The sequence below is a fragment of the Oncorhynchus nerka genome, linkage group LG19 (genome assembly GCF_034236695.1).
Source record: "Oncorhynchus nerka isolate Pitt River linkage group LG19, Oner_Uvic_2.0, whole genome shotgun sequence".
NCBI classification, from domain to species: domain Eukaryota; kingdom Metazoa; phylum Chordata; class Actinopteri; order Salmoniformes; family Salmonidae; genus Oncorhynchus; species Oncorhynchus nerka.
The window spans coordinates 32,839,905-32,861,450 of NC_088414.1; the positions used below are offsets into that span (position 1 = coordinate 32,839,905).

Genomic DNA, 21,546 nt, shown 5'->3' on the forward strand with positions numbered 1-21,546 from the left:
TGTGGGCTCTAGACAACAGTTTGTAGATGCAGTGCATGTGTAGCCAACATGTTGAGATTATTATGGACAAAGATTCGTTTTATTTGTCAAATGGCAGCCAAGCATCGATCATCATAAGACCCTCGATATTTATTGGAAAGGTGCATCAAGCTCATCACTGCACTTTCACCACCCTGTGAAGTTCATCATAATGTATTTAATCTGTAGCCTAATAAAGGGCATGCTTTCCCAAATCCCAGTGGGAGAACCATACATGTCAATATCATACTTTGATATTATCAACATTTGTCCATAAAATCGTTTGATTTGTCAAGATTTGCAAAGTTTACAGACAAATGTGCTGTTTCCATCAGGCCTGTCATAATTTGTTTTATTCCACATACTGGAAACCTAATTAGCTGTCTTGACAGTACTGTAGCAAAATGCATCGTGTTCTGTGGTACAGGCTGCCACCCTCTGGATAAATTCTGAACTGCATTGTAGTTGATTTCCATCTCACTTAAAAATATTTAGGTAACCTATTCTTAGAAGACTTCAAGTCATTTCTAAAACTTTGTTACATTGTAAGGAATAATTTCAGGTAAACAGCTGAAAAGCTATTAAATATCGAAAAATATCTATAAATCGATTAGCTCTAATGCTGTCCAATCGCGACTTGTGTTTTTATGACGTACAATCAAGGTATGAAAAATGGCGGCCTTGTGTAGTGAGTTTGGCGATTTAGTTCAAATAAAAAAACAGCTGATCTCTGTGATATCGCTTTGTAAAGAAAGAGGACTTGTACATTGCGTGAAATGGTAAGAAGCTCTATTCCTGATGTTATGATCATTGTATTTATTTCAGTGAAGAATAGCTTAAGTTGGTGAACTCATAGTGGTTAGCTTGCTAATGCTAACGATTAACTTGCAAGTTTTGTCAAATCTTGCCTATTTTTTTCAGACCGGTTCAGGTTCTTATTTTCTTAATACAGGTTCATATTGAAGTTGATAAAACATTGCGTTAACTACGTCAGTGATATCACCGATGGTTGTGTGACATTTTTATTTTAGGGCTTCAGAGTTGGCATTTGCCTTGGACCCCCTTCCCAAGAATGAATTACCTCCATCGGCAACTTTTACTGAGGTTTGTGGCTAAAGATAATGTTTTCCTTGTTAATGCATGAACATGTTGCTTATGCTTTTGAATTGGAGGCCATTTGAGTGATATGTACAATCGCTGTTACCTCTCTGTCATCCTGGTTGTAGGAGGATGCTCAGGACATGGATGCTCTTGGCTTGGCCAAGTCCTACTTTGACCTGAAAGAGTATGACCGTGCTGCCTACTTCCTTCGCGGCTGCCGCAGCCAGAAAGCATACTTCCTGTACATGTACTCTCGCTATCTGGTGAGATGGTGTTTCAGCAATCACAGCAACATCACCTCTAGAAATCTAGTTGTCACAATGGGAATAGAGACAATACAATTGTCCTGAATACTTGCAACTCCTCAATGGGGGCCATCCAATGTAGCCTGTCATTTAAGGGATGTTGTCAAATTCTGACACTAATCTGTTTCCAGTCTGGAGAAAAGAAGAAAGATGATGAGACTGTGGACAGCTTGGGTGAGGAGCTAAGCTTTCTTTGACACCAAAATCAAATGGTGTCTCAAGACAGAGTTCAATGCCTTGATTGGTTGTTTTTGCCTGCTGTGATTGGCTGCAGGGCCTCTGGAGAAAGGTCAGGTGCGTAACGAGGCTCTGCGGGAGCTGAGGGTGGAGCTGAGTAAGAAGCACAGTGCTGGAGAGCTGGACGGATTCACTCTGTACCTGTAAGCACCTCGCACTATCACACACACTCAAATCAAAATAAAATGTTATTTGTCACATGTGCTGACCTTACAGTGAAATGCTTACTTTACAAGCCCTTAACCAACAATGCTTTAAAAAGTAAGTGTTAAGAAAATGAAAGTAACCAATAATTAAACAGCAGCAGTAAAATAACAAGGGAGGCTATATACCAGTACAGAGTCAATGTGTGGGGGCACCGGTTAGTGGAGATAATATGCACATGTAGGTAGAGTTAAAGTGACTATGCATAGATAATAAACAGAGAGTAGCAGCAGAGTAAAAGAGGGGTCTGGTTAGACCTTTGATTAGCTGTTCAGGAGTCTTATGGCTTGAGGTGTAGAAGCTGTTAAGAAGCCTTTTGGAGCTTGACTTGTCGCTCCGGTAGCGCTTGCCGTGCGGTAGGAGAGAGAACAGTCTGACTAGGGTGGCTGGAGTATTTGACCATTTTTAGGGCCTTCCTCTGACACTGCATGATATTGAGGTCCTGGATGGCAGGAAGCTTGGCCCCAGTGATGTACTGGGCCGTAGACACAACCCTCTGTAGTGGCTTGCAGTCGGAGGCCGAGTAGTTTCCATACCAGGCAGTGATGCAACCCGTCAGGATACTCTCGATGGTGCATCTGAGGACCCATATACAACCTTTTCAGTCCCCTGAGGGGGAATAGGCCTTGTCGTGCCCTCTTCACAACTATCTTAGTGTGTTTGGACCATGATAGTTTGTTGGTGATGTGAACACCAAGGAACTTGAAACTCTCAACCTGCTCCACTACAGCCCCGCCGATGAGCATGGGGGCGTGCTCGGTCCTCTTTTTCCTGTAGTCCACAATCATCTCCTTTGTCTTGATCACATTGAGGGAGAGGTTGTTGTCCTGGCACCACACGACCAGGTCTCTGATGACCTCCCCCATTTACGTGTACAGTGAGTCTTTAACCTCACAAACCTGCGCGTGTGTGCAGGTATGGGGTGGTTCTGCGGAAGCTGGATCTACTGAAGGAGGCGGTAAATGTGTTTGTGGAGGCGACCCATGCCCTACCTCTACACTGGGGAGCGTGGCTGGAGCTCTGTAACCTCATCACCAACATTGACATGGTAATACTCACACACACAACTCACACAGATAATTTCTCCTCTGTACCCACTACAGTGGTTCCCAGATCTACTGGACTACATTACATGTCAATGAACTTATAGAATATTACAATGATATACTTGTGGCTCCTCTTGTCAGCTGAAGTCCCTGTCTCTGCCAGACTGCTGGATCAGAGACTTCTTCATAGCCCACATGTACACAGAGCTGCAGATGATCAAAGAGGCCCTGCAGAAATACCAGAGTCTGATTGAGTCCGGCTTCTCCAAGAGCACGTATATCGTCTCACAGATTGCTGTGGCCTACCACAACATCCGAGGTCTGTCAAGTCAATAAAGTAATATGAAGAAACATTCTGCTAGGTATTTTCTTTCCTCTATTCAGTTTCACACCTATGCTTTTCTTTGTCCTAGATATTGACCAGGCTCTGGCTCTGTTCAATGAGTTGCGGGAGCAGGATCCCTTTCGCATTGAGAACATGGACACGTTCTCCAACCTGCTATACGTCCGTGTGAGACCCCACTTTATTGACTGTCTCCATCTGTCGGGCTCTGTCTTTATGAACACGTCTGACTGTCTGTTGTGTTTCCACAGAGCATGAAGCCAGAGCTCAGCTACCTGGCCCACAACCTGGTGGGGATAGACAAGTACAGGGTAGAAACCTGCTGTGTCATCGGTAAGGACTCTGCCACTACACAGCTAAACAGGACTGGAAAAAAAAGCAGGACGGAAAACCACACCTCTTCTCAAGTCAAAGCCGGACATAAACCCCCAGAACTCTTTACTATGTTCAGTAATCACAGACAGATCTTTCAAGATTTAAGAAGTACAACCAACTCTACCTACAAGTGATATGTTATGTTTTTAATGAGTGCATGCTGTCTGTGTGTGTAGGGAACTACTACAGCCTGCGGTCGCAGCATGAAAAGGCAGCCCTGTACTTCCAGAGGGCTCTGAAGCTGAACCCTCGCTGCCTGGGGGCCTGGACTCTGATGGGCCACGAGTACATGGAGATGAAGAACACTTCCGCTGCCATCCAGGCCTACAGGTCAGACTGACACTCCACTATGGCCTGCTGCCCCAGGCCTACAGGTCAGACTGACACTCCACTATGGCCCGCTGCCCCAGGCCTATAGGTCAGACTGACACTCCACTATGGCCCGCTGCCATCCAGGCCTACATGTCAGACTGACACTCCACTATGGGCCGCTGCCATCCAGGCCTACAGGTCAGACTGACACTCCACTATGGCCCGCTGCCATCCAGGCCTACATGTCAGACTGACACTCCACTATGGCCCGCTGCCATCCAGGCCTACAGGTCAGACTGACACTCTACTATGGCCCGCTGCCATCCAGGCCTACAGGTCAGACTGACACTCTACTATGGCCCGCTGCCATCCAGGCCTACATGTCAGACTTACACTCCACTATGGCCCGCTGCCATCCAGGCCTACAGGTCAGACTGACACTCCACTCTGGCCCACTGCCATCCAGGCCTACATGTCAGACTGACACTCTACTATGGCCCACTGCCATCCAGGCCTACAGGTCAGACTGACACCCCACTATGGCCCACTGCCATCCAGGCCTACAGGTCAGACTGACACTCTACTATGGCCCACTGCCATCCAGGCCTACATGTCAGACTGACCCTCCACTATGGCATGGCTTAGAGCTGGGACAATAAACCAAAAAATGATGGATACTGACCGACCCAGTGATTTATCGTGGACATTTTTACTGATATCGAAAGTAACGATAAGTTGTTTTTACTTGAGAAATGTGAAGTTTGGTAGGGCTATTTCAAACAATTTATAGCTACAACGTTCAAAATAGTAGATGTTTTAAGGGAAATATAAAGAAATAACTGGTGCACACCACACTGCTATTCCTGATTCTATGGGTCTGAGAGAGTTGTGCTCCACGGTTTTCTATTTCTGTGTATGTTTTCTTTGTTGATCAGGCACGCTATAGAGGTGAACAAACGAGACTACCGTGCCTGGTATGGCCTGGGACAGACCTATGAGATTCTCAAGATGCCATTCTATTGTCTTTACTACTATCGAAAGGCCCACCAGCTCAGGTGTGTGTTTGAGTAAAAACCAAGGTAGAGGGTTCTGTTGTCAGTGGGTGCTTGGTATCGTGTAGTAAAGTCTATTACCAAATCCTTACATACTGTAGTGTGAATGACGTGTCACCTGTGGCCCTCAGGCCCAATGACTCTCGTATGCTGGTTGCTTTGGGAGAGAGCTACGAGAAACTCTCACAGCACGTCGAGGCAAAGAAGGTTAGCAAACAGCAGCATTCTCTCTGCCATTGTTTTAAATTTTCCTGTAGATTTGAATGTAATATTTGAACCACTGCTGTGATCTGTCATGAAGTTCTCTTCTTCCTTTTTGTCCAGTGTTACTGGAGGGCATACTCTGTGGGGGACGTGGAGAGAATGGCTCTACTGAAACTGGCAAAGTATGGACATCAAAGCATGTATATGTGTGGTTCACTTAATGCTGTGTTGAGACTTCTATATTCCCTAATACATATGTATGTTGACAGACTTCACGAGCAGCTTAATGAGTCTGACGATGCGGCCCAGTGTTACATCATCTACATCCAAGACATCTTCTCCTGTGGGGTGAGCAACCCAACGGTCCTCTGTGTGTGTTATTTATACATACATACATACATACATACATACATACATACATACAGTGGGGCAAAAAAAAAAGTATTTAGTCAGCCACCAATTGTGCAAGTTCTCCCACTTAAAAATATGAGAGGCCTATAATTTTCATCATAGGTACAGATCAACTATGACAGACAAAATTAGAAGAAAAAAAAATCCAGAAAATCACTTTGTAGGATTTTTAATGAATTTATTTGCAAATTATGGTGGAAAATAAGTATTTGGTCAATAACAAAAGTTTATCTCAATACTTTGTTATATACCCTTTGTTGGCAATGACGGAGGTCTTCACAAGGTTTTCACACACTGTTGCTGGTATTTTGTCCATTCCTCCATGCAAATCTCCTCTAGAGCAGTGATGTTTTGTGGCTGTTGCTGGGCAACGCGGACTTTCAACTCCCTCCAAAGATTTTCTATGGGGTTGAGATCTGGAGACTGGCTAGGCCACTCCAGGACCTTGAAATGCTTCTTACGAAGCCACTCCTTCATTGCCCGGGCGGTGTGTTTGGGATCATTGTCATGCTGAAAGACCCAGCCACGTTTCATCTTCAATGCCCTTGCTGATGGAAGGAGGTTTTCACTCAAAATCTCACGATACATGGCCCCATTCATTCTTTCCTTTACACGGATCAGTCGTCCTGGTCCCTTTGCAGAAAAAACAGCCCCAAAGCATGATGTTTCCACCCCCATGCTTCACAGTAGGTATGGTGTTCTTTGGATGCAACTCAGCATTCTTTGTCCTCCAAACACGACGTGTTGAGTTTTTACCAAAAAGCTATATTTTGGTTTCATATGACATTCTCCCAATCTTCTTCTGGATCATCCAAATGCTCTCTAGCAAACTTCAGACGGGCCTGGACATGTACTGGCTTAAGCAGGGGGACATGTCTGGCACTGCAGGATTTGAGTCCCTGGCGGTGTAGTGTGTTACTGATGGTAGGCTTTGTTACTTTGGTCCCAGCTCTCTGCAGTTCATTCACTAGGTCTCCCAGTGTGGTTCTGGGATTTTTGCTCACCCTTCTTGTGATCATTTTGACCCCACGGCGTGAGATCTTGCGTGGAGCCCCAGATCGAGGGAGATTATCAGTGGTCTTGTATGTCTTCCATTTCCTAATAATTGCTCCCACAGTTGATTTCTTCAAACCAAGCTGCTTACCTATTTCAGATTCAGTCTTCCCAGCCTGGTGCAGGTCTACAATTTTGTTTCTGGTGTCCTTTGACAGCTCTTTGGTCTTGGCCATAGTGGAGTTTGGAGTGTGACTGTTTGAGGTTGTGGACAGGTGTCTTTTTATACTGATAACAAGTTCAAACAGGTACCATTAATACAGGTAACGAGTGGAGGACAGAGGAGCCTCTTAAAGAAGTTACAGGTCTGTGAGAGCCAGAAATCTTGCTTGTTTGTAGGTGACCAAATACTTATTTTCCACCATAACTTGCAAATAAATTCATTTAAAAATCGTTTAAAAAAAAAAAAAATCTAATTTTGTCTGTCATAGTTGAGGTGTACCTATGATGAAAATTACAGGCCTCTCTCATCTTTTTAAGTGGGAGAACTTGCACAATTGGTGGCTGACTAAATACTTTTTTGCCCCACTGTGTATATATACTATATTATATATATATATTTTTAAATCAAACACGCATTACCAGTCAAAAGTTTGGATACAGCTACTCATTCAAGGGTTTTTCTTTATTTTTATGATTTTCTACATTGTAGAATAATAGTGAAGACATAAACTAAGAAATAACACAGAAGGAATCAAGTAGTAACCAAAAAAGTGTTAAACAAATCAAAATATTTAATATTCTTCAAAGTAGCCTTGATGACAGCTTTGCACACTCTTGGCATTCTCTCAACCAGCTTCATGAGGAATGCTTTTCCAATAGTCTTGAAGGAGTTCCCACATATGCTGAGCACTTGTTGACTGCTTTTCCGTAACTCTGCGGTCAAACTCATCCCAAACCATCTCAATTGTGTTGTGGTCGGGTGATTGGACACCAGGTCATCTGATGCAGCACTCCATCACTCTTCTTATTGGTCAAATAGTCCTTACACAGCCTGGAGGTGTGTTTTGGGTCATTGTCCTGTTGAAAAACTAATTATAGTCCCACTAAGCGCAAACCAGATGGGATGGTGTATTGCTGCAGAATACTGTGGTAGCCATGCTGGTTAAGTGTGCCTTGAATTCTAAATAAATCACAGACAGTTTCACCAGCAAAGCACCATCACACCTCCTCCTTCATGGTGGGAACCACCCATACGGAGATCATCCGTTCACCTACTCTGCTTCTCACAAAAAGTTATTTTCCACCAAAAATCGCACATTTGGACTCATCAGACCAAAGGACAGATTTACACCAGTCTAATGTCCACTGCTCGTGTTTCTTGGCCCAAGCAAGCCTATTCTTATTATTGGTGTCCTTTAGTAGTGGTTTCTTTGCAGCAAATCGACCATGAAGGCCTGATTCATGCAGTCTCCTATGAACAGTTGATGTTGAGATGTGTCTGTTACTTGAACTCTGAAGCATTTATTTGGGCTGCAATTTCTGAGGCTAGTAACTAATGAACTTATCCTATGCAGCAGAGGTAACTCTGTCTTCCTTTCCTGTGGTGGTCCTCATGAAAGACAGATTCATCATAGCGCTTGATGGTTTTTGTGAATGCACTTGAAGAAACTTTCAAAGTTCTTGAACTTTTCTGGATTGACTGACCTTCATGTCTTAAAGTAATGATGGACTGTCGTTTATCTTTGCTTATTTGAGCTGTTCTTGCCATAATTTGGACTTGGTCTTTTACCAAACACTTTTTGGGTTACTACATGATTCCATATGTGTAATTCTTTTAAATTTTGATGTCTTCACAATTTTTCTACAATGCAGAAAATAGTAAAAATAAACCCTTGAATGAGTAGGTGTGTCCAAACTTTCAACTGGTACTGTGGCATTTCATTTATTTTTTTCATTGTTATTATGAGGGTATTGTGTGTAGATTGATGAAAAAACGATTTAATCCATTTTAGTACTTTCTGTTTTACAGTTTAGAAATTAAAGGACTTTATGTATTTCGTCACCCCGTTTGAAGTTGCCATAAGTATTTGGACAAATTCACTTAGTGTGTTCAGAATGGTATTTGGTCACATTCCTAGAATGCAATGGCTACATTATATTAAACTAGTGGCTCTACAAGCTTGTTGGATGCATTTGCACTTTGTTTTGGATTATGTTGTGCCCAATAGAAATTAATGGTAAAAATGTATTGTCATTTCGGAGTAAGTTTTTTTTTTTCCAGAATGTTTCTGAACACTTCTACATTTTAATGTGGTTACTACCAGGATTGTGGATAATCATGAATGAATTGTGAATAATGATAGGTGAGAAAGTTAGAGACATATCATACCCCCAAGAAAAACATCCCATTATTGGTTATGGTGAGAGGTTAGCATGTTTCGGGGGCATGATCTTTGCATCTGTAGCCAGGTTTCTGCGTGATGACGTAGTGTACATAAAAATGACAAAATGTTGCGTTTATATAGCCCACTCTGGTCTTGGCATGTTGCGCTCTAGCCAACAGCTCACAAAGTAGGGTAGGCTACCGACATGAGATTTTTATGGGGAAAACGAGTGAGATTATTTGTCAGACAGCAGCCAAGCATTGATCATCATGTCACCAGAATAAGACCCTCTATTTACTGAAAAGGAGCATCAAGCTCCTCGCGGTGCACTTTCACCACCCTGTGAAGTTTATAAGTAATTTCATCTGGAATCTAATAAACGTTGTGCTTTCCGGGGTCGTAGTGGGAGGATCACACTCCATATTGTGTGACAGACACAAAAAGATCCCTCCTTGTCTAGTGTCTTTTAATTTTCCCGACATTTTGCTGTTTCCATCAGGCCTGTCATGACTATTTTTATCAGACGGAGTTCACACTCATAAAGGTTGGATGGAAACCTGGTCAGTAACTTTCTCTCTTCATGGTTATCCGTAATCATGGTAGCATCCACTTTGTAACAAATAACATTTTATTTGAAGTGTTGAGAAACACATTTTATTCTTATTTAGAATAAAAGTTACTCCAAAATGACACTACATTATTTACCATTCATTTCTATTGGGCACATAATCAAAAACAACAAAGCATCCAACAAGTTTGTCACAAGCTTAATGTAGTCATTGTGTGCTAGGATTATGGGACCAAATCTGAATTTCTGACAGTTTTATTCACAATAGGTGAATTTGTCCAAATATTTATGCCCTCAAATAGGGCAACTAGATACATATATTTTCCTTTTTAGAAATGAAAGTACTTTGTATGAAAATACCCTCAAATAAAAGCTAACATTGTGTACTGTCATTTTATCTCAAATCCAAAATGCTGGATTGAGCCAAATTGTTGTGTAGGCATAGGTATGTTTTTACCAGTCAGTCTCTAAGACCAGTCCCGGCACAGCTGGGGGCATATTCATTACGCCGATTCTGTTGCATAACGTTTATTCAAACTGAGAGACCTACCTGACTGTTCAATGGAAACTCGTTTTGGTTCTTCAACTGTAAACGGTTTCCATAATGAATGTGCACCTGGAGTTAGTGAAAAGTTAGTGCACATGTACTTACAGGAGCAGCTGGAGCATGCAGAGGTGAGCACGGCCCTGCGTTACCTTGGCCAGTACTACTTCAAGAACAAACTTTATGAGGAGGCTTCACTGTGTGCCCAACGCTGCTGTGACTACAATGACGTAAGCATGTCCTCCAGTTGAATGTTGTTCATGGGGAAAAAGTGTCCATCTTATCAAAATATCTACATACACTACTGCTTGTCAGACCAGATGTATTTCTGGTGTCCCTCTACAGGCTCGTGAGGAAGGCAAGGCTCTACTCAGACAGATCTCCCAGGTCAGAGACCATATGGAGGCCTCTAACACCACCCCTGTTAGGAGGGTGTCTCCCCTCGATCTGTCCTCCTTCTCTCCCTGACACACCACCCTACTGGCTAGCTGAAGGCTCTGGGACAATCTGCCTTATCCTGTTGGTTCCAGATACAGTTATGGTGAATTAGTATTTAATGCCATATTGAGACTGAATGTCTACCCTTATACATCATGTAAATATTTTCTGTGTATGTTTACATGTCCGTGCAGCAGTTGCCACCCTCCTTTTGAATATGAAAGAATTCTCTGAACCACTGAGTCATTAAATCAATGGAAACTGCATGCTAATGTTACTTAGAATAAATTCATTAAAAAAATTACAAGATTTTATTATAAATTTTACTGTTGCACCAAAGTATATTGAAAGACTGGACAAACATTGAAAGCAAAACCTTTACATTAGAGAATGCAATGTAAATAATGTCTAATTGTAACAATTCTTAAAGCACTTTAGCAGGAGGTAATATGTGCATCAGTCCTCATTCAACCAGAACCTTGTAGCATTGTGTTTAATACTCCGGTATACCAGAGTCCACTACAAACAACCGTTGCATTCCTAAGGAAGACAGCTTAGCAGTGCAGGTACTGTAGTAACACTTGAAATAAAAAGTCATTTAAAGCAATTGCAAAATAGTACAGATTTACAATTGGTTTGCATAGCAGTAGAGGATAAAGTCAGCACTTGGTAACCCTGTACCTGCCAGAGGGGCCGGGACTTGGGGGAGGGGACTGTTGGCGGGAGCGAAGGATCCGTGAGTAGGGTGTGGTTTGAGGTTGTCCGTTTCGTGACGGGGTGTGTTGTGGGAAAAGGGAGCGGAAGAAGTGTCGTTTCTCTGGGGGCTGGTTCTCAGCGTTGCCTGCTGCCCCACAGCCCCTCTTCTGACAGGAGCCGGGAGTAGCAGAGGCCGAGCCACAGGGGGGCATCTGACCCATCTGGGCCAGGGTCTCCGCCTTCCTCCTCAGGTCGGCCTTGACCAGCAGCAGGCCGTTCTGTAGCTCTACCAGGGTCTGGTCCTGAGGGAGAGGAGTGGACAGGGTGAGGGGTGGACAGGGGGCCTACAAAGTCTACATGCTTTTTCAAAGTGACAGAAACACCAACTAGTAGCAGCCCTCCCCTGCCTAGGATCACTAAGAACAAAGTGTTCCCCTGCCTAGGATCACTAAGAACAAAGTGTTCCCCTGCCTAGGATCACTAAGAACAAAGTGTTCCCCTGCCTAGGATCACTAAGAACAAAGTGTTCCCCTGCCTAGGATCACTAAGAACAAAGAGTTCCCCTCCCTAGGATCACTAAGAACAAAGTGTTCCCCTCCCCTGCCTAGGATCACCAAGAACAAAGTGTTCCCCTCCCCTGCCTAGGAATGAAGTCCTATTGAATTCTATAGAGGTGTACCTGTTTGGCCAGTGTGTGGTCTGCAGTGGTGAGCGCATGGCGCAGCCTCTCCCCACCAGTGTTACGGCAGCATGCCCTCTCTCCAGACTGCAGGTTCAGACCCAGCCTCTGCAGGTCCAGACGCAACTGACGCAGGTTCTGCAGTACAAACATGTTAAAATCCCAGCAATGGTTATAGTGTTTAATACAAAAAGGTATGGGGGTAATGTGAGAGGAGACTACGCCCCTGGCTGGAGTACCGACCCTCTGGCCCTCCCCCAGCTTGCGGTCGGCAGCGTTGGTCAGGGCGTCGGAGTGCTCTGGTGGTGTGAGCTGCCCCTGGACACGCCTCAGTTCTGGAAGAGAGTTAGTTATAAAGACCCATGTCATTTGCCAATCAATCATCTAGACTTCCCTCGTTCCCACACTCCCGATTGTGCTGGTCCTCCCTCTCCTCTTACCTTGTGTTTTCTCCAGCAGCTCGGCACGACACTGGTCCAGCTCAGCCCTCACTCTGCTCAGCTCTCCTGTGGTTGTGGAGGCCAGGCGCTGGGAGCGACGGGGTGTGGGGCCCTCAGCCTCTCCTCCCAGGGCTAGGGGTGGGAAGAGGGGGAGTGGGGCTGGCTCTGCTAGGGACACACCTCCCTTTTTCTCCAGGGCTGCAGTCAGTGCCTCAATCTGTTCATCACGCTCCTAGGATGGGAGGGAAGGTGGAACGGAATCAACCATCTGTAGCATAGAAAACTCTATTCTAAACCCACTGAAAAAGACACTAACTTAATCTACAGACTGCCCTATCCCTCACCTCTATTTCCTGGTTGTAGTATCTCTTGAGGCTTTTCTGCAGGTTGTTGATCTTGTCCTCAAACCTCTCCTCCATCAGAGCCTTCTCTGTCTCCAGGGTCTGGCTGAAGTCCTTCTCCATGCCAGAGATGACCTCCATCATCTCAGAGAACACCTGCTCTCTGACGGTGGCCTCCAGCACCTCCTTCTCTTCCCGCTGCCTCTGCACCTCCCTCTTCAGTACCTCGATGGCCCGCAGCAGAGCCTGAACACAGCACAGACCCAGTCAGTCACTGAGGTCCAACACACACAAGTTGACATTTCATTCAGTGGGACGTAGGACATACATCTGAATCAAACATGGTGATGTCCCCATCTTCATCGCTGTCCTCGTCTTCCTCAATCAGAGTGCTGTCATTGGCGTGAGACCGGGGCTCCCGCAGCAGGGACAGGATGTAGGCCACTCTGGTTTTAGTGGACGGCCCATGGACCAGCTGAGAGGAGATGGACGACAGAGGTCACAACCACTGAATATTTCTCTGAAACCAAGGCTGTATTATTAACTGCAAGGTGAGAGCTGTTTGTACCTGTGTGGCGATGGCAGAGAACTTGAGGGCCTGTAGGGTCTCGTCGTAGGTGGAGGCACAGGGGTTGATGTTGACCACCATGCTGGAGCGCCCGCGGCCGCAAAAGAAGCCCTGGAGAACCCGTGTCAGTTTACTGTCTCTGAACGGCACCACCTGAGGGGGTCGCGACCTGTAGGGACAGGAGAACGTGTCATCTGGACAGTACAATGCTGGGATGCATTTCATTTACCAGCATGTGATGAATTCCTCTTGTTTTAGATGTGTGTGTGGCCTACTTGTTGTTCTGGTTGTGCCTCAGAGCAGCGATACAGCGGCCCAGGGTGTGGAGGGAGGTGTTGATATTGTTGGCCTCCTTCATCCTCTCCTCGTTGCGCTGGTCCTTACAACGCTCTGAGCCAGCCAGGTCACAGACAGACAGCCTAGTGGGACAGAATCAGTATTATACTAATGCTAGGTCACAGACAGCCTAGTGGGACAGAATCAGTATTATACTAATGCTAGGTCACAGACAGCCTAGTGGGACAGAATCACTATTATACTAATGCTAGGTCACAGACAGCCTAGTGGGACAGAATCACTATTATACTAATGCTAGGTCACAGACAGCCTAGTGGGACAGAATCACTATTATACTAATGCTAGGTCACAGACAGAATCACTATTATACTAATGCCTAGTGGGACAGAATCACTATTATACTAATGCTAGTGGGACAGAATCACTATTATACTAATGCTAGGTCACAGACAGCCTAGTGGGACATAATCACTATTATACTAATGCTAGGTCACAGACAGCCTAGTGGGACATAATCACTATTATACTAATGCTAGGTCACAGACAGCCTAGTGGGACAATCACTATTATACTAATGCTAGGTCACAGACAGCCTAGTGGGACAGAATCACTATTATACTAATGCTAGGTCACAGACAGCCTAGTGGGACAATCACTATTATACTAATGCTAGGTCACAGACAGCCTAGTGGGACAATCACTATTATACCAATGCTAGGTCACAGACAGCCTAGTGGGACAATCACTATTATACTAATGCTAGGTCACAGACAGCCTAGTGGGACAATCACTATTATACTAATGCTAGGTCACAGACAGCCTAGTGGGACATAATCACTACTACCACCACCACCAACAACAATGTCAGATCAGAACACTCAGGATAAGACAGTGGGTTGGAGAATGAGAAGCCTGGATGGGACGTACTCGCTGACGCGTGTGGCCTGGCCCTGGTTAGCTTTTGGGTGGACGTGCAGGATCCGGGTGGAGAAGATGCTGTGGCTGCGGCTGGAGTTGTGGTTGAGGTGAGTGCTGGCAAAGCTCTGGTTCCTCCGGCCAGCCCTGAGCACTCTCCAAGCCTCCTCTGCACTGCGGACCTGCACCCAGGTGAGATCTGCACAACACAAAAACAAAGGTCAGTAATGTGAATAAACTACAATGAAAAACATTAAGACTATCTACATATTAGATATTATCTACAAGCATGTTTTCTTAGTGAATGCTTGTTACCCTTGACGTAAGGGTTCCCCTGCTTGTCATCACTCAGCCGCAGGATGGCCCTCCTCTTAGGCTGCAGGCAGGGCGGAGCCTCAAGCAGGTCGTACAGGAACTCATTGTAGATCTCATAGAAGGACACCCACACAGAGAACTGAACCCCCTCCTCCAGCTCCTCCCCTCCGCTGTGAGACAGGCTGTCTGGCTCCAGACATACACTGTCAGAGTCTGCTGGGAGACAAGTGCATGATGAGCAGTGACCACGCAACCTCCAGGATTATACTCTACATACTACCAATGCCTATATAATAAAGCAGCTGTGTAAATGCTGTATAGATAACTAGACTTGGCTTCAGGGCCCACCAGGCGTCAGAGAGCAGAGTCATGTTAGTCTGAATGCCCTCACCCTCTAGCTGGGTGGCGATGTGGCTGGTTATGGAGTGTCCACCGATGCCGCTGTCCCAGGTATTAGTGCCGCCTCGCATCCGAGAAGTCATGTCATCCTCCTGTGATAAAGACACAGGGAGAGGAACGTGGCATCATGTGACTTAGTTGACAAATGATTCCAGAGTGATTTGTGCTCCTGTTTCCCTCACCTCTTTGAGTAGAGCGTCTCTGCGGATCTCCTCAGCCCGGACCTCACCGGCATCCAGCTGGCGTACCTCCTGGTGGAGGACAGGCTTGAGGTCCATGGCCCCGTAGAGACGGCCCTGCAACTTCCTGAACAAAGACACCAAGGCCCGGGGCAGGAGGCCCGCCTCACGACCCACTCCTACAGGGGAAAGGTCGCGTCAGTACTTTGTGGTACCTATCTCCACTGTATATTTAACAAACAGCTAAACCAAGATAGTGGAAATGTCTAGCTTTCTGTAGTTACTTGGTGACAACCAATACTATCTCACCCTGAATGGTGTAGGTCTTGCCAGAGTTGGTGACACCATATGTGTAGAGGAGCCGACTCTCTCCACGAAGCACGTCTCTCACCATCTCCTTCATGGTGCTCTCGAAGAAGTCCTGCTGTTTGGTCTCTGGACCAAAGATCTTTAGGTACATATGAAAAGACATCTGTGATATGTATATATTATAATGTAGTACGTGTCATAGTAGTCTTCTCTCAGGTGTTGTGTGAAGGTGAAACTGTTTACCTGTGAGAAGCTGAACTTGTGCATGCTCTGGGCGACTCCCCTCTCTGCACTCTTCATGTTCTGGGAGTCTTTGGGGGCTTTGAGCATCAGGCTCTCTTCGTTTTGCACACACACACAGCCCTGAAATGAGAAGAGGGGAAATAACACCCGTCTCACAAGTACTTCAAAGTTGACATGGAGAATAGGATGGGACGATAATATAATTTAGAGTGCAGATTGTACCTGTTCCTCTCCCCTTTCCTTCTCTCCCTCAGTCAGTGGGCGGATACGCAGAAACACCTTCACTTTGTCAGTGTTCCCCTCACCACCGCTGCCTTGTCTGATCACCCCAGGCTTTGCCAATGCTTTCTGAATATTGGAGGAAAGAAAGTGGTGATAGTACAGTTCTGTGATGAACAGCATTGTTGAACATTTTCGTACTATAGGCCTATCACTGATCCCCCTGTGTAAATCCGCTACACACTTAAAGTTCCAATGGAAATCGGTGTTTTGGCGCAAAATGTTTATGAATGAACAAATGACAAGCAAAAGATGTCATACGGGATTGATAGGTCAGTTAGAGGGAGTAGTCCCTAAGCCAACAGCTTGTGTAACATCTGACCAGAATAAAGCACTTGTGACATTAGAAAGGCAGGGCAGGATGGACATAGGTCTGTAACAGTTTGGGTCTAGAGGGGGGATGACCGCGGCAGCTTTCCAATCTTTAGGGATCTCGGACGAAACGAAAGAGGTTGAACAGACTGGTAATAGGGGTTGCAACAATGGCGGCGGATAATTTTAGAAATAGAGGGTCCAGATTGCCTAGCCCAGCTGATTTGTACGGGTGGGGGGCTGTTGGCCGGGGTTGGGGTAGCCAGGAGGAAAGCATAGCCAGCCTAGAGAAAAATGCTTATTGAAATTTTCGATTATCATGGATTTATCTGTGGTGACTAGCCTCAGTGCAGTGGGCAGCTGGGAGGAGGTGCTCTTGTTCTCCATGGACTTGAGTGTCCCAAAACCTTTTGGAGTTAGAGCTACAGGATGCACATTTCTGTTTGAAAAAGCTAACCTTTGCTTTCCTGACTTCCCTGAACAGTTGCATATCGTGGGGACTATTCGATGCTATTGCTATCGCAACAGGATGTTTTTGTGCTGGTCAAGGGCAGTCAGGTCTGGTGTGAACCAAGGGCTATATCTGTTCTTAGTTCTACATTTTTTGAAAGGGTCATTCTTATTTAAGATGGTGCGGAAATTACTTTTAAAGAACGACCAGGCATCCTCGACTGACGGGATGAGGCCAATATCCTTCCAGGATACCTGGGCCAGGTCGATTAGAAAGGCCTGCTCGCAGAAGTGTATTAGGGAGCGTTTGACCGCGGACCCATTACGGATGCAGGAAATGAGGCAGTGATCGCTGAGATCCTTATTGAAAACAGCAGAGGTATATTTGGAGGGCAAGTTGGTCAGGATAATATCTATGAGGGTGACCATGTTTACGAATTTAGGGTTGTACCTGGTGGGTTCCTTGATAATTTGTGTGAGATTGAGGGCATCTAGTTTAGATTGTAGGACTGCTGGGGTGTTAAGCATATCCCAGTTTAACTAGTTGCTCCTACCCTCTACTTTTTTGAACATTTTGTTAAAAATCGCGCAACATTTCAGCGCCCTGCTACTCATGCCAGGAATATAGTACGTTCATATGGTTAGAATGTGTGTATAGGAAACCCTCGGACGTTTTTAAAACTGGTTAAATCACGACTGTGGCTATTACATAACGTGCGTTACATCGGAAAGCGCAGAAAATGGAAATAAATATCCTCGCGCCACTTCCAGCAATTGTTAACAGTGAGCCGAATTAGATAAGACCGAGCATTCAACTCCCACAGCATCCCCATGTAGTCGAGTATCTTGTGAATTTAATCCTCTTTGATTCTTGGTTGAACCGAAAGAGGGGCACGACGTACCTCCGGTCTCCGCCCAGATCATTCCGGAAGAGCTCTCTCCTGAAATTTTTTCCAAGACGACAGCTAATGATATGTACATCGCCTACAGATTAATTTTATTGCTTATTAACGTTTACTAATACCTAAAGTAGCATTACAAACGTATTTCGAAGTGTTTTGTGAAAGTTTATCGTCTACTTTTTGAATTTTAAAAAATGACGTTACGTTGTGAAATCGCTGTTTTTTTCGTTTATCACACAGTCTACATATAACGATATCTTGGCTTTATATGGCCCGATTTAATCGAAATAAAGACCCAATAGTGTTTATGGGACATCTAGGAGTGCCAACAAAGAAGATGGTGAAAGGTAATGACTGTTTTCTATTTTATTGTGCGGTTTGTGTAACGCCGAAATGCTAATTATTTTGTTTACGTCCCCTGCTGTGCTTTTCTGTTGTAGTGTATTGGTGCATGCTATCAGATAATAGCTTCTCATGCTGTCGCCGAAAAGCATTTTAAAAATCTGACTTGTTGCCTGGATTCACAACGAGTGTAGCTTTAATTTGATACCCTGCATGTGTATTTTAATGAACTTTTGAGTTTTAACTAATACTATTAGCATTTAGCGTAGCACATTTGCATTTCCAGAGCTCTAGTTGGGACGCAAGCGTCCCAGGTAGAGGTAAGAGGTTAATTCACCTAACAGAACGAACTCTGACGATAAATGGGTGGCAATCAATTCATATATGGTGTCTAGGACACAGCTGGGAGCTGAGGGGGGGTCTATAACAGCCGGCAACAGTGAGACTTATTTCTGGAGAGATACATTTTTCAAATTAGAAGCTCGAACTGTTTGGGCATAGACCTGGAAAGTATGACAGAACTTTGCAGGCTATCTCTGCAATAGATTGCAACTCCTCCCCCTTTGGCAGTTCTATCTTGACGGAAAATGTGCGTTGGGGACAGAATAAAAGGATCAGATTTCTGGGGATGATAGAATAGATTCAGGGCATAATGTGCAGACAGGGGTATGCTGGGGTGCGGGTACAGTGGAGGTAAGCCCAGGCACTGAGTGATAAGAGGTTGCATCTCTGGACACGCTGGTTATACTGGGTGAGGTCACTGCATGTGTGGGAGGTGGGACAAAGGAGGTATCTAAGGCATGTACAGTGGTACTAGGGGCTCCGCAGTAAACTAAAAACAATGACAATTATCCTATTAATATCACATTCACTGATAAACAAGTACTGGTAGGCCTGTAATAAAGGAACCTTCAATATGTGTCTCGAGTGCAGTGTTACGAGTTCTGTCAGAGCTAAGGCCTCACCTCTCTGATGGATGGCCGAGGTTCTAGTCCAGGGGAGATGATGGAGATCTCAGGCAGAGTCACTTCGTTCAGTCGTTGTCCTACCAGGCCGCCGATGTCAGCTGCCGTGGATTCAAACACAGCCATGCCCCCCTCCTCCTCGTCAGACAGGACTCCACACGGAGATGCCATAGACAACGCCATAACCTTTTGGGTGACTGAATTGAGATTCGGGGATCACAGAACTGTCAAGAGTGAGTGAAATCTACATCAACACGTTTTTCAGGTTTACTAAAATAACTTTCATATGTAGAAAAGGGAGGAAGGGAAGCGCTGCTAAGGTACACAGTAGTAGGTTTTGGTAGACAGAAGGAGCTCTTTGGTAAAAGGGGTAAATTGGTCATCAAAAAGAAAGGAGGACCAAGGCACTTAATGTAATTAAAATGCAATTTTTCGTAAGACATTTTCAATGGAAATATTCAACTGGTCTAGCATGTTCAATGGAAACATTGAACATGCCATACAAATAAAGGCATTTGAATTCATTATATGAAGAGTGCCTTGGTCCTCCTTTTTGACATCTTTCATATGTATTTGACATTTTAGTCATTTAAAAACTTACAGTATTGATTGCATACATTGTAAGCATTTTTTCGTACTAGTCCCCCATGGGAATCTAACCCACAACCCTGGCGCGTTATGCTCTACTAACTGAGTTACAAACATAGTCCCGTGTAATCTTGTTACATGTAGGCAAGGGAACCTTGGATGACTCGAGGGGCTAAAAGTCAAGTTTGCTGGTCTGCAAAAGACTGGTGTTTATTCTCGAGGGTTAACTAGCCCAGTTTGGTTTTCAGATCTAAAAGTGGTTTAAAGTCAAAATGCCTCAACCCCAAATTTAAATTATGTCATTACTGATATTTTTAGACATCTGAATACATTAGCTACAGGGCTGCTGCTGCAGTGTTGAAAACGTGGCCAACACTTTTGAACCAACATAAAGCAATCTATTGGCTGGCTTGGTGATTGGCAGGTACACGCAAACAGACTGACTGCTTTGTTTAGCTAAACTGCCCCGGTAACTAACAGTTACCTAGCAAATCGTTTTTTAATTAAAATGTGTTGAATGTAATTTGCTAAAGAAAATATTTGTAATGCGCTTTTCATTTGTACAATAATAATCTCATATGCACTAACGTTACCTAGCAAGCGCTGATTAACGTTAGCAAAAACAAGATAACTTAACTGGCTAACGTTCGCCATTTATCTAGCAAAGGTATTTCGCTTCAGGTAACGTTAGTTTCATCAAGTGAATGCTCTAATTGTAAATTAAATTACCTCGTCAGTCGCGGTGAGTTATCTTCGTAAATGCAACCCCCCCAAAAACGACCCTTTTAAACAGAAACAACTTGCTCTATCTAGCCATGAAATGCTACCTGACGATGCCCCTTGTTTTGTGCATAGACACTTCCCTCAAGGCGTCCACTGAATCAATCAATTCAAACATCGCGCTTCACGTGCACAACCAATCACAGGATAAAGGTTACACAGACGCCGCACAGACATCGACCAATAGGAAGCTCGTAACTACAGACAAATTACTAGATGAATGCGAATTTAGAAAGTGTTTATTTGATCATTTGGAATGTTTTAGCTAGTTACGTGTGTGTTATTTTATATCTACAAATGTTCTAATACTGTTATCTAGCAAAATGCCATGGATTAAACATTATCCGGTTCCAGTCCAGGATGAGGTTTAGATTTTGTTTAGTCAACAATTATAGAACTAATCTGTTATCTGTAGTTTAGTCTGTTCTGGGGGGGTGACAAACCAGTGACTGTAATTACAGAGCAAGCATACTGTGGGTAACAGGGATGGGATTATCCCATTTTTGCCACAATAGTAGCGATTCAGGTTTGAGCAGAAAACTTGAACCAGGCAGGCAGCATCCCTGTTGGCAAAGAATAAGCACACTGCCGTAAATGTCCTGACTCCCGACCTCTTGGTAGAATACTTGTTTTTTGTAACAGGGCGTTCCATTGAGACCAGGTTTCTTTTGGAAGGGATTTCTGCATTTTACAATTACACAACAAATAACACAGGAAATACACCTGAAAATAATAATACAAAGAGAATAGAGAAAAATAAAGCACACTCATGAAAAACAATCACATTTCTCAGCAAACTGGCTTTCAACATACAGAGGGCAATTAAAATAAATCCAAATGGTGTTTCATCAATACAAGATAGTTTTTTTTTGTAAATTTACAAAACATTTGGAGGATGCGGGCATCGATCCCGCTACCTCTCGCATGCTAAGCGAGCGCTCTACCATTTGAGCTAATCCCCCGATATGTCAGTGGCAGTCCTCAGGACAATTTAACCGTGTAGTCATTT

The 21,546-nt window shown here is 44.4% G+C and overlaps 2 protein-coding genes and 1 non-coding gene across 5 annotated transcripts; 1 reads left to right on the forward strand and 2 right to left on the reverse strand.

Moving 5' to 3' along the window:
• Positions 1 to 655: 655 nt before the first annotated feature.
• Positions 656 to 10,847, forward strand: LOC115117325 (cell division cycle protein 23 homolog). Of its 2 annotated transcripts, none has more exons than XM_065004888.1 (16): positions 656 to 797; positions 1,050 to 1,122; positions 1,245 to 1,382; positions 1,556 to 1,598; positions 1,699 to 1,804; positions 2,781 to 2,913; positions 3,053 to 3,230; positions 3,325 to 3,422; positions 3,506 to 3,587; positions 3,806 to 3,959; positions 4,877 to 4,996; positions 5,125 to 5,200; positions 5,318 to 5,379; positions 5,467 to 5,545; positions 10,217 to 10,330; positions 10,446 to 10,847. In XM_065004888.1, the coding sequence occupies exons 1-16, from the start codon at positions 691 to 693 to the stop codon at positions 10,566 to 10,568; spliced, it is 1,686 nt and encodes a 561-aa protein (XP_064860960.1). In that variant the 5' UTR covers positions 656 to 690; the 3' UTR covers positions 10,569 to 10,847. The 2 variants fall into 2 exon arrangements, with proteins under 2 accessions (XP_064860960.1, XP_064860959.1); XM_065004887.1 differs by having other exon boundaries at positions 658 to 797; positions 10,211 to 10,330.
• Positions 10,827 to 20,644, reverse strand: kif20a (kinesin family member 20A). Of its 2 annotated transcripts, none has more exons than XM_029645798.2 (17): positions 20,487 to 20,644; positions 19,170 to 19,366; positions 16,142 to 16,267; positions 15,920 to 16,039; positions 15,677 to 15,815; positions 15,371 to 15,546; positions 15,181 to 15,280; positions 14,790 to 15,002; positions 14,487 to 14,673; positions 13,538 to 13,681; positions 13,263 to 13,431; positions 13,023 to 13,169; positions 12,698 to 12,940; positions 12,354 to 12,585; positions 12,157 to 12,248; positions 11,914 to 12,051; positions 10,827 to 11,536 (listed from the first exon to the last, which is right to left on the reverse strand). In XM_029645798.2, the coding sequence occupies exons 2-17, from the start codon at positions 19,350 to 19,352 to the stop codon at positions 11,198 to 11,200; spliced, it is 2,748 nt and encodes a 915-aa protein (XP_029501658.1). In that variant the 5' UTR covers positions 19,353 to 19,366; positions 20,487 to 20,644; the 3' UTR covers positions 10,827 to 11,197. The 2 variants fall into 2 exon arrangements, with proteins under 2 accessions (XP_029501658.1, XP_029501657.1); XM_029645797.2 differs by having other exon boundaries at positions 19,170 to 19,393.
• A 782-nt stretch (positions 20,645 to 21,426) lies between these two features.
• trnaa-agc (transfer RNA alanine (anticodon AGC)) lies at positions 21,427 to 21,499 on the reverse strand. The gene has a single exon. It is a non-coding gene; the product is annotated as a tRNA-Ala (tRNA).
• Positions 21,500 to 21,546: the final 47 nt, after the last annotated feature.

What these genes read in the sequence shown, in the direction of transcription:
- LOC115117325 (XM_065004887.1), top strand. Translation starts at nt 691, where the DNA reads ATGGCGGCCTTGTGTAGTGAGTTTGGCGATTTAGTTCAAATAAAAAAA. An exon ending in CATCGGCAACTTTTACTGAG is followed by an intron (nt 1,123 to 1,244) that starts GTTTGTGGCTAA and finishes TCCTGGTTGTAG; the next exon opens with GAGGATGCTCAGGACATGGA. An exon ending in CGAAAGGCCCACCAGCTCAG is followed by an intron (nt 4,997 to 5,124) that starts GTGTGTGTTTGA and finishes TGTGGCCCTCAG; the next exon opens with GCCCAATGACTCTCGTATGC.
- kif20a (XM_029645798.2), bottom strand. Translation starts at nt 19,352, where the DNA reads ATGGCGTTGTCTATGGCATCTCCGTGTGGAGTCCTGTCTGACGAGGAG. An exon ending in ACAAGTTCAGCTTCTCACAG is followed by an intron (nt 15,816 to 15,919) that starts GTAAACAGTTTC and finishes ATGTACCTAAAG; the next exon opens with ATCTTTGGTCCAGAGACCAA. An exon ending in TCACCATGTTTGATTCAGAT is followed by an intron (nt 12,941 to 13,022) that starts GTATGTCCTACG and finishes TGCTGTGTTCAG; the next exon opens with GCTCTGCTGCGGGCCATCGA.